Source organism: Lepidochelys olivacea (assembly GCF_965140295.1).
Source record: "Lepidochelys olivacea isolate rLepOli2 genome assembly, chromosome: 2".
NCBI classification, from domain to species: domain Eukaryota; kingdom Metazoa; phylum Chordata; order Testudines; family Cheloniidae; genus Lepidochelys; species Lepidochelys olivacea.
Window position 1 is genome coordinate 181,139,799 of NC_140412.1, and position 15,863 is coordinate 181,155,661.

The window sequence follows — 15,863 nt, forward strand, 5'->3', positions numbered from 1 at the left end:
CAAAGCCTTCAGTTTAGAGAAAGTCTTTTCACCATAAGTGATACTCACAACTCACACACCCCCTTTTATTCCCAAATTCCTCCCAGCCCCTCAAAAAACCTACCCTAAGCAGAGTGTTGACGCTAAAAGAGAAAAGTGCCAATGACTCCATGGAGTCCATTAGGGACTTTGCTACGGGTATTGCTATCTTTGCTATGAGGAAGTTGCTTAGGTACACGAGTGATGGGTGGTACTATAAAACCCTAAAGTAGACAGAAGGAGGAGAGTTTGAATAGATAACCCCAGGAATAATTTATGCTTCTTGTGGTTTACTGTATGTAAAAAAATCCATTAAAAATTGCACTGTATTTTAATATTTTGTGTTGTCTTTTCAACCATAACATTGTGAGTGATACAACCATTTGTTGTCTTGACTAGAGAAGACACACATATAATACATAAAATACGTGTGGCTGCTGAGTCCATCGGGGGAAAAATGCATTCTCTACTGTAGCATTTCCGTTAGAGACTCTAAAGACTCAAGCAATGACAGACTTTCATGTTATTATCCTGCTCCATATGATCCTTTTCCAAAGTCACAAGATAATGGGTTATTTATAGATTGTAGAAGCTTTCTGTCATTCACTGACTATATTATATTTAGAGTATATAGATTTTCCACAATGTAATTACTGCCGGAAAATTGACTTCCACTTGAAGCACAGTTGCATTTATCTCTGTGTTCTAGTGACCTCACCAAGTTTACTCCTGCACAGACTGTGACAAGTGAAACTTTTCAAATTTTTTTTTAAATGAACTTACTTTAAAAATTATTTAAAAAAAAAAACCAGTGATGGTTGGTCATTCTAAGCTTTATATAGTTTCCCCATCAAAATCACGAGAGTGTGATTGAGCAACCAGTCATGGATGAAGTGTAAAACAACATGAAAAAATTATATCTAAATTAATAAGACAGACACCTGCTATGTGTTGTCTAGAGCAGTGGTTCTCAACCTTTTCATTGTGTGTGGACCACTTGAAAATTGCTGAGGGTCTTGGCAGACCGCTTAATGAGCTTTCCAAATATTTGTACCATTAGCTAAATATTGTAAAATGCTTTGGATAAAAGCGCTATATAAAAAAAACTTAATAACGTTTTTTATTCTACAAATGAAAGCACACAACTCGTATTTTAAGATCAGTAGTCTTACCTTTCTAGTGCAATGGATGTGCCCTCTCTCCCCCGCCACGGCAGCCCCCGAGCTGGGGCTGGGAAGGAGGAGATTCTCACCCCAGCCACAGAGCTGAGGCTGGGAAGGAGCACTGTCTCTCTCTGGCAGCCGCAGCCCTGGAACTGGGGAAAGTTGCCTTTTTCTCTGACCACCGCAGCCCTGCACGTCCCAAATTCCTCCCACCCCCTCTTCTGACTCCACTGCCCCCTCCCACTTACCCCCTATTCCCCCCAAGGCCACCACCTCATCTTACATGTGTTTCTTCTCCAGGGTCCGGGCACCTAATTAGTGGAGCCACGCCTGCACGGCTCCACTAATTAGGTGGGTGGCCCTTCATTCTTTTGTGTGTGGCCACCTAGGCGTGCATCTTAGAGGGTACTATCCACGGACCACCTGTATGGAGCTCGCGGATCACTGGTGGTCCACGGAGCACAGTTTGAGAACCTCTGGTGTAGAGGTGTGAGTGTACATAAAGCCTACACACATCTACACAAAATCCATTTTCCATCAAAAGTCTCAACAAGAGGGAGAAAGCAGAATCCTAGTTCACGTTTCCATCTGGACCTGTGAAACTTGAATCCCTTATGTTAAGGCTCAGTGATGCCTGTTTCAGTTGTTTTGCTTAGTTTCCTTTTTCACAGCAGACTCTGGTAATGGCATCGTAGCTGGAATTTTTGACACATCAGTTTTGTCTCTTGTTTGACAGCACAGCTTTTACACATTTTAGTTACACTCATTTTCTTTTTTTTTAATGCAGTACCTGTGGCAGATATAAAGGCAGTTGTGACAGGGAAGGACTGCCCTCACATGAAGGAGAAAGGTGCTCTTAAACAAAATAAGGTATGACTTTCAAATTATTATAAATGTTCACACTGCAGAGTACAAAGACTGTGAATTTGACCTTTCCTGAAATAACTGCCTTCTGGCTTTTGCAAATCCATTTGTACGTGAACACACACACAATCACTCACACTCTATTTTTCTGTCTTTTTCTGTTTTGATCTAGGACCATGTGCGTCAAATTATTAGACAAGCATACTTGGGTGGGCTCAACCCTATGTTTAACTTTCATGGCATCTGTGCATTATGATAATTGTGGATAAACACAACACATACGGACAAGTGATCAGGTGGTGCTAGCTTCTGGGTGGGTTCCATTGAGTCTAACAGAGTAGCAATACCTATTGATGAGTGGCCTAGCAATGTTACCTGCTGAAAAATTATCCTCATTAAACAAATAAATGGTGCTTACCGTATTCTCTGATGAATCTGTCACTGCATCCCTGTCACACAGCAAAGATACAATTTATATCCAGTTTATAGTAATTTCAGATTGAGGTGTGCTAGAAAACCCAGGTGTGAAATGGATACTGATGAAAGGATGCGATGTGATATTTGAATTTTAAGGAGGCGATGATGCGTTGAGTGTTACAGTGGGATTGAGAAGAGGAGGCAGTGTTCAGATCCAGCTTAGGTTTAGGATATTTTTCAGAGTTTGAGGTCAAGAAGCTGAAACTAGCACTAGTGTTCAGGTTTCATAGTGCTAAAATCTTGAGCTTTTTTTTTCCTTTTTTTGCTGAGAAGTTAGTTCCCAATTATGAGAGCTTGGGAAATCCAATGATCTTTAAAGGTGGAAATCCCTTACCAACAGGTATATTCATGAGACTTCCATCAACATGTGCTGCAGATGAATGTCAGTGGGGGAATCAGACCCTCACTGCTTTGGATCTGACTTGAAACCACAGGGTTCTAGCCAGGGGATTTGAATCTGAATCTATCAATGCCTGACATTAGGAATATTTTGAAGTTCTGCTTTTGATCCACCTCTAGTTGTGATGCTTAGAAAGATTCTGAAGCATAAAATATTAAAAATAGGATTTCCTACCTCAGTGGTGTTTAATTTTGAAAACAAAATGTGTGTGTTTAATGTTCATGAAAACGTAGGACTAATGACAGATCTGGAGCCAGGCACAGTGAGGACGGGTGCAGTGAAAGCTTCCCAATGTAACCATTACAATGTACCTTTCTCTGTCCATCCCTACCTCTGGTCTTTTCCTACGATGAGAAGGAGATGTGGACAGGTAGAGACAGCTGAAACTAGCTTTTCCCTCAGTAACTGATTCTAAGATACTACACTGATGAGGGCTGGAGGGACAGACCATCTCAGAAGCTCTGTTTGCGTATGTTTCCCACACAGGTAACTAATATCAGCTCTATTTGGCTTATAGAGCAAAATAGTCATTTTGAAATATAGAGTGTACCCTCATCTTCTTTCACTATAGAATATTCCTGATTGAAAATGAAAAGCCTTATCAAATGAAAATCAAAACCACACAACAACAAAAAAAGCAAGGAAACACTTTCCTGGTTAATTTTCTGAATCAGTATACAAACACACACATACCCACAATAGATTTCACACAGCTCCTACTTATTGCTGCATCTGAGACATCAACAGCATTTGGCTGTGGCAACTATATGATATATATGAAGTATTTTTAGTGCTTCCTTATCTTGGCATTCATTTGTCCACAAAAACAAAGACAGAAACCAGACAGTGGGTGATGAAAATTTGTCATCTTTATAAACAGCAGTGTTTAAGTAGAGTTTAATGCTAAATAGCAGGGCTACAGATTTGTATGCCCTCAGCAGTCAGTAATGCTCCATTTCCTAGGGTAAAATTGCAATGGACTGGCATAAAGCTGCTAACCAAAGATGTGGAGATTGGGAATTGATAGGTAACATAATTACATCCATAGCTGTTGAATTCAGTTTTTGGTACAGACTGTAATAATCTTTGTCATTACTCCATTTATTATGTTGATTTTTCCATGGCCTCATTTTCTGCTTTAGGAATAACAGAATTTGGAAGATGAGTTCTTGTGTAATACAAACTGTATGAACAATGTCTGCAACATTTTAATAGTCTGTGCAGAATATTGCAGCACTGCTTACATAAATTTTAATTTAATTTAGTTTGACATCTGAGAATCATGTATCAAAATCTCACAAACCCTGTTTTCTTTGTATTTACAAAATGTGGAGCGTAGGTTGAAGTTTCACAATTGAAGAGAGGATTTAAAAGAACACCTTCATCAAGTTATGACATATATATATATAAAAATAACAAGCACCTTAATGTGTATTCATTGGCAGAAAAGAAAATTAATGAGAGAATGAGAATGTTACACACAGGAATAGAATTGGCAGAATGTTCTTAACAGCGGCTTCATCGTTTCTCCATTGGCCAACATCAGCCCTTATTCTTCCAGTGGGATCATTTAGAAATAAACAGGAACAAAGCTGAACTGGAATTTTGATGCCATGTGAAACTGGAATGGCTTGATAGAAGCAGTCTTGAATCCATGGTTGTTTAGTCTTGCTCACATTTTAAATTGGGTTCAATTTTTAAGGCTCACTATTAGGCTCATTTGTGCTTCTCATATAATATTAATATATTTTATGCCAATGAATTGTATTTGATTTAGAAGGCATTTAACGAGGAAGTATGAGACACATGTTCATCTAGCTATGGGTATTCCCCAGCCATCCCTTCCATTTGCTGACTTGGCAAGTTTAAGAACTTAAGAACAGCCATACTGGGTCAGACCAAAGGTTCATGTAGCCCAGTATCCTGTCTTCCAACAGTGGCCAATGTCAGGTGCCCTAGAGGGAATGAACAGGACAGGTAATCTTCAAATGATCCATCCCCTGTTGGCCATACCCAGCTTCTGGCAAACAGAGGCTAGAGACACCGTCCCTGCCCATCCAGGCTAATAACCATTGATGGACCTATTCTCCATGAACTTATCTAATTATTTTTGAACCCCATTGCAGTTTTGGCCTCCACAGGATCCCCTGGCAATGAGTTTCACAGGTTAATTGTGCGTTGTGTGATGAAATACTTACTTTTGATTGTTTTAAACCTGCTGCCTATCAATTTCATTGGGTGACCCCTGGTTCTTGTGTTACGTGAAGGAGTAAATAACACTTATTTACTTTCTCCATCTGTGGTGAATTTTTAGTGAGCAGAAATTAATCTAACTTACATTGTTCAGAAACGTGTGTTCTCTTTAATTTCATCTTGGTTATCACAGAACAAGAACACCAGCACACATTCTAGGTAGTATACTGTGGGAACCATCCTGCCCTGGCATTGACTTAAGATGATTTAATAGGCCTGTGGTTCCCAACCTGTGATGTGGGCTGTAGGAACCATGAGACCACTCAGGATGAGGTGGAAGGATGCTCACATGGTGGTTTCAGCTGCATGTGACCGCTTGTGCTCCTCAGCCTTAGGCAGTGGCAACATAACAATTAACCAGTAGCAAAGTGATCTGAAGTTTCAGATCAACCAGAAAGTATGTATAGGGTGTAATTTAAAGTTTGTAATCCAGATTCTGGTCTTGTTACACCATTGTAAATATGGAGTAACCCCACTGAAGTCAATGGAGCTACTCTGGCTCTGTGTACCTGTGATCAAATCTAGTCTGGTATATCTGCTATAGCCACCATAGATTTACAGTTGTTTCATTTTTGATCCTCAATATCATGAATGTAGGAAGCAGCGCTCCTGTAGCTTCTAGAAGTATAGGAACAACAGTTGTATGACTCTCTTCTCTCCTTCTTCAAGAGAGCCAATAAAGACAATTAGTGTTATGAGACCACTGACCAGGAAGCAAGGGGGTAAAAAGAGCCTGCCCCATGATATGGAGGGGAATATTTCTGAATCCACCAAGTGGAGGCTACACTAGTCACTTCACTAATGACCGTTAGTATGCGGTAAAAACTAGTCAGAGTTGATACTGAGACATGCTACAATAACTGATATACCACATCTACTTGCTATTCTCAGCATATGGAAATACCACAGTGCCTTAGATAGCAGTGTGGTCACTGTTGATAAATGCTAACTATTTATTCACATAGGCTGGCATTTTCAAAGGAACTTGATTCCCATTGACTTTCAATAGGAGTTGCATGCTTCCCTGTCTCCCTTAGGCTCCTTTGAAAATTCCAAGTTCAGATACATAGGGGAAAAAACTGATCATCTCTTTCCAACTTCCCCCTCCCTCCCTCAAAAAAAATCTTATATGAGATATTTATAACTGAACAACAAAAACAGTAATATCTCAGCTAGATGCAGCTACTGCATAGGAGGAGCTAACATTTTTTATTTGTAGCACTTTATGCTAAGACCATTTGAAAAGGAAAATAAGAATGTGAACCACATTGAGAAACTTATTAATTTATCCTTATTATTACAGTATTTCTTAGACACCAATTATGTACCCAGTGTTGTGTCAGAGTTTATAATATAGCTCTAGAGGTTACATGGACTTGAAACAGGTATGACCTGTACACACACACACACACACAGAGCGACCGCCCAACCCAAAGATCTTACAATCTGAGTAGACACACAGATAATGGCATTTTTGAAGAGCAGAGCATGGAAGGTGGAAGTTATTGCCACTAGGTTTTGTGGGACTCTTGAGTTCTCAGGAGGGGTTCAGAGGAGGACAGGTAGGGAGTTAGCACCTGATTTGGGAGCCTGTACAATGCAGAGAGGACAGCATGGAATAAGGCACTGAATCTGCAATGGGAAAGAATTGAATGAGGCAGTGAGGAGAGAAGCTTGGGCTGAAACATGAGGAGTGGGGAAGTGAGAGTAGAAGGAATGAGGGTAGAGATGTAGGAAGGGGTGGAGTGGTGGAAAAGTTTGAAGGTGGTTATACTGTGGCCCAGATTCTTGGGGGCAACAGTGGAAGTGTAGGTGAGGAGAAACACACAGGTAGCTTTTTCACCATGTTTCTGCCTTCCTTCCTTATATTATTCAGGAAAACTCTGTGTAGCTACAGAGCTGCTTTATGTTACACCAGCTTGTAATGACTCTCTAAAGGGCGTTATGTTAGTGGGGATCACCAGAGTGCAGGTCTGTTTGAACACTCACCCCTCTTATCCCTAAAATGCCCCCTACACTAGTGGGGGTGGGCCCTGAGAGGAGGGTGAAGAGTCAGCTATGGCAGCCTTCTGTGCTCCTTGGAGATTTTCCTCTGTGTGGTTGGATCCAAACCCACATGGGACACATTTGCCCATTCTGGTTCCCATGGCAACCAAAATGGCAGAAATCTTCTGAGAATGTATAATTTTGTAAGATTTCCAGCATCAATGATAGCACAAATACCACAAAATGAACTGTCCTTGTGAGATATCTGTCTTATGGGGCTATGGCTATGCGAGGTTTTGGTGTCTCTGGTCTCAGACCCTAGCCATGGCATGGCTCAAACCAGAACCCAAACTCTAACCTAATTTGGAACCCCACACTGTCACTGCTACTCATTTCAGATTTTTAGCCTTGCCTAAATCCCATTGACCCCAGTGTTGGTTCCGTTGTTGTCAGTGTCTCTTGTGATACGTTGGCACCATGGCAGTATTGGTTGGAAGTGAAGTAGAATTTCAGGTGAGTATCATTTTATTCTGGTGCGTACAGTAAAGTATTTCAGATTTCTTCAGAGTTGTTGGGAGGGAAGAGAGCAAGGTGTGAATGTATGACTCTTTCTTATGGACTTCTAATATGCGTTTCTTTGTGACTGTGTTCTTCCAGGAGGTGCTTGAGCTTGCTTTCTCTATATTGTATGACTCAAATGGCCAACTGAATTTCATCGCTCCTGATAAGCATGAGGTAAGTAGAGGTTAAAGTAAGGGGAAACCAGGATGAGGTGGGGTGGGGAACACAGCTGTCCTGCGTCTCTAAAGATCATACGTTTTCAGAGACAGTCTTTTTGTTCTGTGTCTGTACAGTGCCTAGCACAATAGAGTCCTGGTCCAGGAGTGGAGCTCCTAGGTGATACAGTAATACAAATAATAATAAAACAGAGAGAGACCTCTCCCTTTTCTGTTCTGGGAGAGCTGTGCTCGCTCATAACTCCCCCTCCTCCTTTCCTGGTGTGGTAAGAGCTCCTCTTCTTAATTCAATCTACCTTAATCACTGGAAAGTAGGTAATTCTCCCAAGTGAATACAAATAAAACTTCAGTCTTCTCCTGTGTGATCAATAATCAATTCATACAAGATTACAGATTAATCAAATTAACCTCAGGATAACGTCCCTGGCCTGTACTATCAAGACTGGTAAACACCAACAGGCATCATCAGCTAGTCTTGACCGCACTCCCATACCATCAGTGGAGTTTATGGATATAAACACATTGGCCTTTTATGGTACTGAATGGCACAGCCCCCCTTTCTCAGTTTAATGTTGTTAAGCATGCCCCGGCACACAACACTATACATTCTGCTGTATCCACAGTGTGGGATGGGACATAGCTCTGTGAGCTGGTGGGTGTTTGTGCAAATAAAAAAGCAAAACAAAACCGCCCACCCCCAAAGAAGCATACACCTTGGAAGATAATGGTCAATTTCCAAATTGACGGTGGAAGCATCACAAATGATTGTCTCAAAGAATTTGGGATTTCCAGATATAAACTTAGAAGGATGCTTAGCACAAGAAATGACAACTAAAGTGCATTAGGTATGCAGCTTTCACATTTGCAATTCTGGCTAAAATCCTTCAAACAGATGTTAATTCTAATAGAAGTAATGAGTTGTGCACATTTGGCTTTTCCTGAGGATTAATTTTTCAATGTCACTTAAAAGCTTTTTCGTTCCAGGAAGTGATCTGATGGCAAATGTTCAGTTAAGAGAAGTTGACAATAAGGTTTCTAGAGCTCCCAAAGCTTCAGCTACTGTTAAGAGTTACTGTTTTAGACAAGACATAGTCCTCTTGAACCTCTAGACACACGTTGCGTTCTTTCTGCCATAAATTCTGCAAAAATTTAATTATAGTCCATGTTGGCTCTTAGGGGCGAATTATCATGGAAATTAGTAAATATTTCAGTCACCTCCACTGGAAAATGCAGCCTCTGACTACTGCCATCTTCTAATGAACCAACACAGGCCTTGTAATCTTTTCCCAAATATCCTCCTCTGTTTTTACCTTCAACTTTGTCCAGCTTCTTTAAAACAAAATTGGCATGCCTGAAAAAGTCTGCGTTTGTGACCAGAAAGGCAAGGGCCAGTGTCAGGGCAGGGCAGTGGGCAGCCAGTGTGCATGGATCAGTTACCAAGTTGTGGTGAGGAGACGAGTAGCGGAGTGGGGGGTTGAGCCAGGTCGGGATGCTAGGAAGCAAGAGTGAGGCTCTGAATTGCAGACAGAAGGCATGTAGCCGAGCCAGACATGAACCGGTGTCAGGGGTTCACAGCAAGGCAAGGTCTGGAGGCGGAGGAAGCAGGCAGTCAGTGTCATTGCTCAGACAGCTCCCTGTAAGGGCTTCCTGGTTTATATACAGGCATGGGCCAATCAGCTGGCTGCAAGGTGCTGCCACTCAGGCCCTGCTGGGCAGTACTTCCTGCAGCGTTTAGCTTCACAGGTTCCCCCACCAAAAACCCAGCCCGAGTTTCTGGTGGTGGTGCGGATATGTCATAATTGGTCTTAATTTTGCAGTGTTAACTTAACTTAGCAGTGTTCCCAACTTTTGAGATTTGTCTATCAATATTTAGTGTGTTTAAAGGCTTAAAAACCAGAAAACAAATAAAATGAACCCAATTTTTTTAACTCATGATGTGTGAGCTACCATCACGGTTTTGGGGAGCCTGACTCATGATCTTTTAAATTTGGCAATCGAGCTTAGCCAGCTTTCAACGCTCATTGCTATCCAGAGGTGTGAACACTTTGCGATCACACTGTCATATTTGTTTTTCATTTGAATGCTGAGAGCTGGTTTTCACTGAATCTCCCCCCCCCCCCAAAAGGTGGATTATTCCCTCCCTGCTTTTTGACAGAGAAGGTCATGAGACTGGTTATAATTAGGTTTCACTGCCACTTCATTAAAATTAGTCTGTATTAAACTGAGTTGATTCTTCAGTGGCTCTTAGTCTGTTTTGTATGTTGAAAGAAATACCACTGAATCAATGCCGTAATTTTTCTACCAACTCAGTAGGATTTCTAGCAGTTCCTAAATTATATGTGTCTGATTAGGTTCACTTGCCAAAGTGGAGATGAGACAAGGAGTCCCTTTCTCCATCCACTGCGCCCACATAATAGGTGGCCAGAAGAACGTTGCCAGGAGCTGGAAGGGGCTCCAAATCGGTACTATTTGAACCAAAGGAGGACTATGGCTGCTCTGCCCTCACCAGCGCACTGCGATGCTTGCACTGAGGGAGCGCTGGTTACATCAGATGATCAGATGTTACAGGGAGAGCTTTCCAGTATGCTTCCACATGTAAAAGCCCCTCCGTTTCTTTTGCAATTATTCCTTTACTTCTCCTGATAAAGTGAATCCTGGCAAAACCATTTTCAATAAATCTTTCTTATAGACATGTTTAAGGAAACTGTGTATTTGCAAAATACCATGGAGTTGTGTGTTCGGCATTAATCTTATTTTCAGGTCAGCTTTTTTTTCTTTCTTGGAGGCCTGTCTACTCTAGGGAAAAAATGTATATTTAAAACACGATAGCTTAGCACGATTTAAAATCCTATTGTAGACAGGGCAAGTTAGAGTTTGAAACCTTATTAGCTGGTCAGCATGAACCATAAATAGAGCCCTGCAAATGTGCAGATACCTGCAGACCATTTTTGCGGATAGTGGATCGGATGCAGATACAACCACACAGGGCTCTATTCCCCAGCGGCGCCTGGCTGGCGGCGTCTGATTCAGACAGCCCAGGGGGGCGCAGCGTGCTCGGGACTGGTGGCCAGTAGCTGGGGCTGGGCAGCAGGTCGGACTCTGGGCTGTCCAGCATGTGCTTGCAGCGCCACTTCCTGTCCAGCAGCTCAGGCAGCTCCAACATTCCCACCATGGCCCGGCCCAGCAGCACTGGCCACGCTCCCAATCCCAGCCTGCCAGCTTCTGGGCAGCAGGTCCCACCGCCGACCATGGGGATTGGAGCAGGCGGGGCCCCAGCACCCCACCCCTCCGCCCCACTGTGATGCAATACGCACTGCCATGTGCCGTAGCTCGTGAGCACCCAGGAGCAGCACACAATGCGGTGGCCCAGGCCCCGAGCCCCCACCCTCTGCATCGCCCATTCTCCTTGAGTCCCATCCCGTACTACCCATTACCCCAAGTCCTCACCCTTCTGCTGCCTCTTCCCTGCAAGACCCTGCATTCCCACTCGCTCCTTTCCCCCGTACTCCATCGCTAGCCCTTGTGAGGTGGCTTGCTGATGCGGATACAGGTAAAAGACGGCTAGCAGATCGCGGGTTGATCCTGGTGGATGCGGATCCACATTTTTGTATCCGCGCAGAGCTCTAACCATAAATTCCACACTAAGCAGCTAACACATTAACACTACAACTTGCCTTGTCTACATTAAAGGTGAAATCCTGGCTCTGTTGAATGCAATGAGAATTTTGCCACTGACTTCAGTGGAGCAGGATTTTACTCAAGGATTTTGAAGTATGTTAACTCTCATATTTTAAAAACACATGCTTTTTCCTAGTGTAGACATACGCTGAGATATTTTTTCTCTGATTCTTATCAGTATTCTTTTTCTTTTCTTGTGCAGCACACAATCAGCTGTAGCTATCTGTAAGTTTGGCTATAACTTACAGCACACAGTTGGCTAATTTTAAAGTCTATCCTTTGGCATGAAATCCAGCAGAAACATTTGTAAGATAAAAATTCAGCTATGGTTGATTTAATTTTTCCCTTATAACTAGGACACATGAGTTCATGATTGAAATCTTTTTATTTTTAGATGATACCATTCAAGTACTTTTGTTCATAGTTGCGTAAATGGTTTGTAGTAATAAATGGAAGTGACTGATTAGAAGTTGACTCTTGTTCACCAACCTCCCCTGGGTTTGTTGCTTATTTAAAACAGTTATTCAACTTATGTTTATCTCAAGCTGTCAGCTTTGGAGTGAGATTGCATTTCCTATTAAAAAAAAAGAGAGAGGGAGAGAGAGAGAGAGACAGCAAGAGAAGAGGTTCTTTACAGGCCAAACAAAGCTGTTTAGAATTATGCCAGGATAACTTGACATTTAGTTTTTATGAAGGACAGAACATTGATTAACTTCATACTACTACAAGTAATTTAGTTTCCTGCTTTGGAAAATAGATCCATACATATTTATTAACATAAAGAGGTGCTTATGTATAGGTTATATATGTGTGTGTGTGTTTGTGTATCCTTGTTCTTGTGTATGTGCGTTTGTATATACACATACTTAATATGTATTTGTACGCAACCTCACCTACATACAGCATGTAGTTATATACTATATTACATATTTCTATACTAGATATATGATGTGAAATATATTTGATCAGATCAAATGTATTTTAAAATCAAATATATGATTGTGATAACATAAAAATTAGATATCTGAAAAGTCCTGGTAGGTTTTCTAATCCACCTCCCTGATAGTGCAGGATTCTTTCCATATAATACATATTTTAGTTTCCACAATATAATTAGCATTTATGGCAAATATATTTTTCCATGTAGGTAAATACTACATCAGCATGGGTCCAATTTGACTCCCATTGAAGTCCATGAAAAGCTTCCCTTAGACTACATGAAACTTGGATCAGGCTCGTAATGGTTCATGATCAAAAATACATGCGTTGTTTGTTTGATTTGAGTGCGAAGGGAAGACAGAATATCACGCTACAAAGTGGCACTCTTGATATTGAAGGAGAAGTATCTTTTAGAAACTACTTGGTTTACTGTATACAGTTTTCTAGTTTACCAAATATTAGAGCTGGTTGCATTTTTTTAGTCAGCATTTTTTTGAATTTTTTAAATAAAGGCCTTTTTTCAAATTGAAATTTTCACAAAGAAAATTTTCACTGTGTTTGAAATTTTCCAAACAAAAAACCACCCACACCGGAGCAATTCCCCCCAATTTTTTTTAAATGGAGTATTTTTCATTTCTTTCAATTTGTTTCCCAGAATTTTTGTTGCCATATTCTGACCAGTTGTTTGAAACGTTTACCTGTTTCACGTTAAATCACTAGCTAATCAATATGTTTAAAATTAAGCCAAAGAAGTGCTTAAGCACATCTGTCTAGTTTAATTTTAGAGGTGTTCTTCAGTCACTGGAGCATAAATGCACTGGAGAAGATGCAGTTGGCTGATTTGTTTGCATGGGAAAGCAGGTCTAGACTTAATGGAGGTTTTTGTCTTCCATGGCAGTACTGTATCTGGACCGATGGATTGAATGCCCTCCTTGGGAAGGATATGATGAGTGACCTGACACGAAATGACTTGGACACACTGCTCAGCATGGAGATAAAGCTGCGTCTCCTCGACTTGGAGAATATACAGATTCCTGATGCTCCCCCACCAATTCCAAAGGAGCCCAGCAACTATGATTTTGTTTATGACTGTAACTGAAACTGCCCATTGAAACTCCCATTTAAACTGGAAATATTATAACTGGAAAGATTAAACAAAGAGAGAGAGAAGTCCACATGTGCACACCTTGGATTATGGACTATGGTTAAAGCACTCACTTTTCTTTCCATTCCCTGCATCTTTTCCTTTCCCCTGATCCCAGCTCCCCCATTGCTAGTCAAAAACTACATTGCTTTAATTAACTTCTAATTGCAGTCCATTGGATGTGGCTAACGCGAAGACCACTAAGCAGCGTCCATCAGAGGAACTTTTACATTTTTAATGCTGGAATAGGCATTCTAAATAAAATACGATGCTTCCAAACTGCATGCCTACGAAACCAAACCTGGTGCTGCAGGTGCTTTATCTGGAAGTTGGAGGTAGAGAGGAGAAGCAGCTACTGTAAGTGGAAGGTGGAGAGAGCGAGATTTTCCCAACCCATCCCAAGAGTCAGCTCACAACTGATTCCAAAAAAAGATGAAAAGTATTAACTGTTTAATCTTCTGCACCATCATCACTGTCATTATCCTTTACATTGGCAACAGTGTCTCCATCATCTGTGCTCTGCCAGAGTTATAGTTTCCTAGAATGAGTAGTTTGCAGGTTTTTGCTGTACTGTGCACTATACCACTGCAATGCTTCTAACTTCTTTTTTTGCCGTCTCTTAAATAGCCCTATATGTCTCCCGAATTACTAGCACAAATTGTGAATGAAGGCACTAGTTGTGTTCTCTCCCTGTAGCTATTCTAAGCCTCCGTTGCCTCTAAGATTGGCTTGATGCTATCCAAGGGTTTTTCTTTTTTGGTTCAAAGTAAAATAATAGTTTCCACAGATTAATGAAAATGGTGAGACATCTAAATCAGCATCGTCATTGCTACAGTGTTACAAGTTTGCAAGGGATTTCTTTTTTGTTTTTGTACAACGGGTTCTAACTTTTTGGTTTTGTTCTTTGGCCAAACAAATATATTTAATGAAAAAGAATTACATTGTGAGTTTATTTAGAGATGATGTTTTTATTTTTAATATCCATTGAAAACATTTGTCCGGGGAGGGTAAAATATCCAATATTTCCTTCAACTTTGCTGTTGAATAAAATCTGAGTTGTGATGATACTGGAACTTTGTTTTTTTTATTTTGAAGTTCTCTTTTACTCTCTGTCATTTCTAGCACGTCTGAGGCCTCTGCTACAAAGGGGAAAGGGAAAGCGTAACTTTAGGCTCTATGGTAGCAACATAAGCATCTGATTATAATTACTATTTATTTATTTGATGACAAAATTGCAATTGGCAAGTCTAAAAAGCTGCATTGCAGTAGATAGGTGAGCCTTTCTGAAAGGCAGCCATTGACAAATCTAAATGCAAAGCAAACCAGTACGATTACAGTCAATTGTAGGCCATTATTTTTAGGTTCTCATTTGCTGAAATATCTGAGCGCCACATGCTTCCCTCCTCTTCCCTGAGTGGAGCGAACCAGAAACCAAGGCTGCAGATGCACAGTATGAGGGAGTGCTGGCTTTGTTTCACGTTTTTCCCCTCCTCCCTTCTTCAAATCCTTTGGCTGCCTACCTGTAGGTATTCCACTGGGTCAGGCGCCAGGGATCTGGAGGTGCGGGGCCTGGGTCCTGGTGAATCAATCTCTAATGCAAAGATTCCACCACCTCCAAAATTCATGTCTTAGTCAATGTTAACTTGCATGGATTCCTCCTCTAATATGTGAACCCACGCACAGGAATTTTATCAGACCCTGTGGTGCCATGAAGCTAGATGGGTAAATTGAGAAACAGAACCTCCATGCAGACGGTCTGTGCCTCTGGTAGCTCCAACAACATCTGCAATTTTTGAGTAGGCCAAACACATTGACACCTTCACAGAATGGGTGGGGGTGGATCACATCCTAGAGATGAAAGGAGGAAGAGGAAACTTCATGAATTCAGGTATGATGGTCCTAAATAAGATACCTTCATATGGTTGTAATTGCAATATGCCTACTGTACTTTGGTCTAACAAGATAGAGATAAGATTGGTTTAGATGGTGAATGATGTTAGAAAAGAAAAGAGAATCTACAGATAAACACGAGAGCAAAACGTTACTGTGGGCCACAATCTGAGAAAAGATGAAAGGAAATTTCAAACTCATGGAGTAAAAGCTGGAGATGTTTAATGTAAGGAAGTGTTGCCAAGGCTGCATCATAGATAATCAGTGTTCACAAATGGTGGAAACCCAAGGCACATGACTGCTTTGCAGGATTG

General features: G+C 41.2%; 1 protein-coding gene across 5 annotated transcripts in view; it reads left to right on the plus strand.

Annotated features, from left to right (window-relative positions):
* ELMO1 (engulfment and cell motility 1) overlaps positions 1-14,726 on the plus strand; it is a 417,156-nt gene extending 402,430 nt beyond the window's left edge. For all 5 annotated transcript variants that reach the window (XM_084621572.1, XM_084621573.1, XM_084621576.1 and 2 more), the window contains 3 exons: positions 1,969-2,051; positions 7,819-7,896; positions 13,414-14,726. In XM_084621572.1, the coding sequence (XP_084477698.1) occupies positions 1,969-2,051; positions 7,819-7,896; positions 13,414-13,614 (362 nt within the window). In that variant the 3' untranslated portion in view covers positions 13,615-14,726. The remainder of the gene's footprint in view (positions 1-1,968; positions 2,052-7,818; positions 7,897-13,413) is intronic.
* The last annotated feature ends 1,137 nt before the right edge of the window (positions 14,727-15,863 follow it).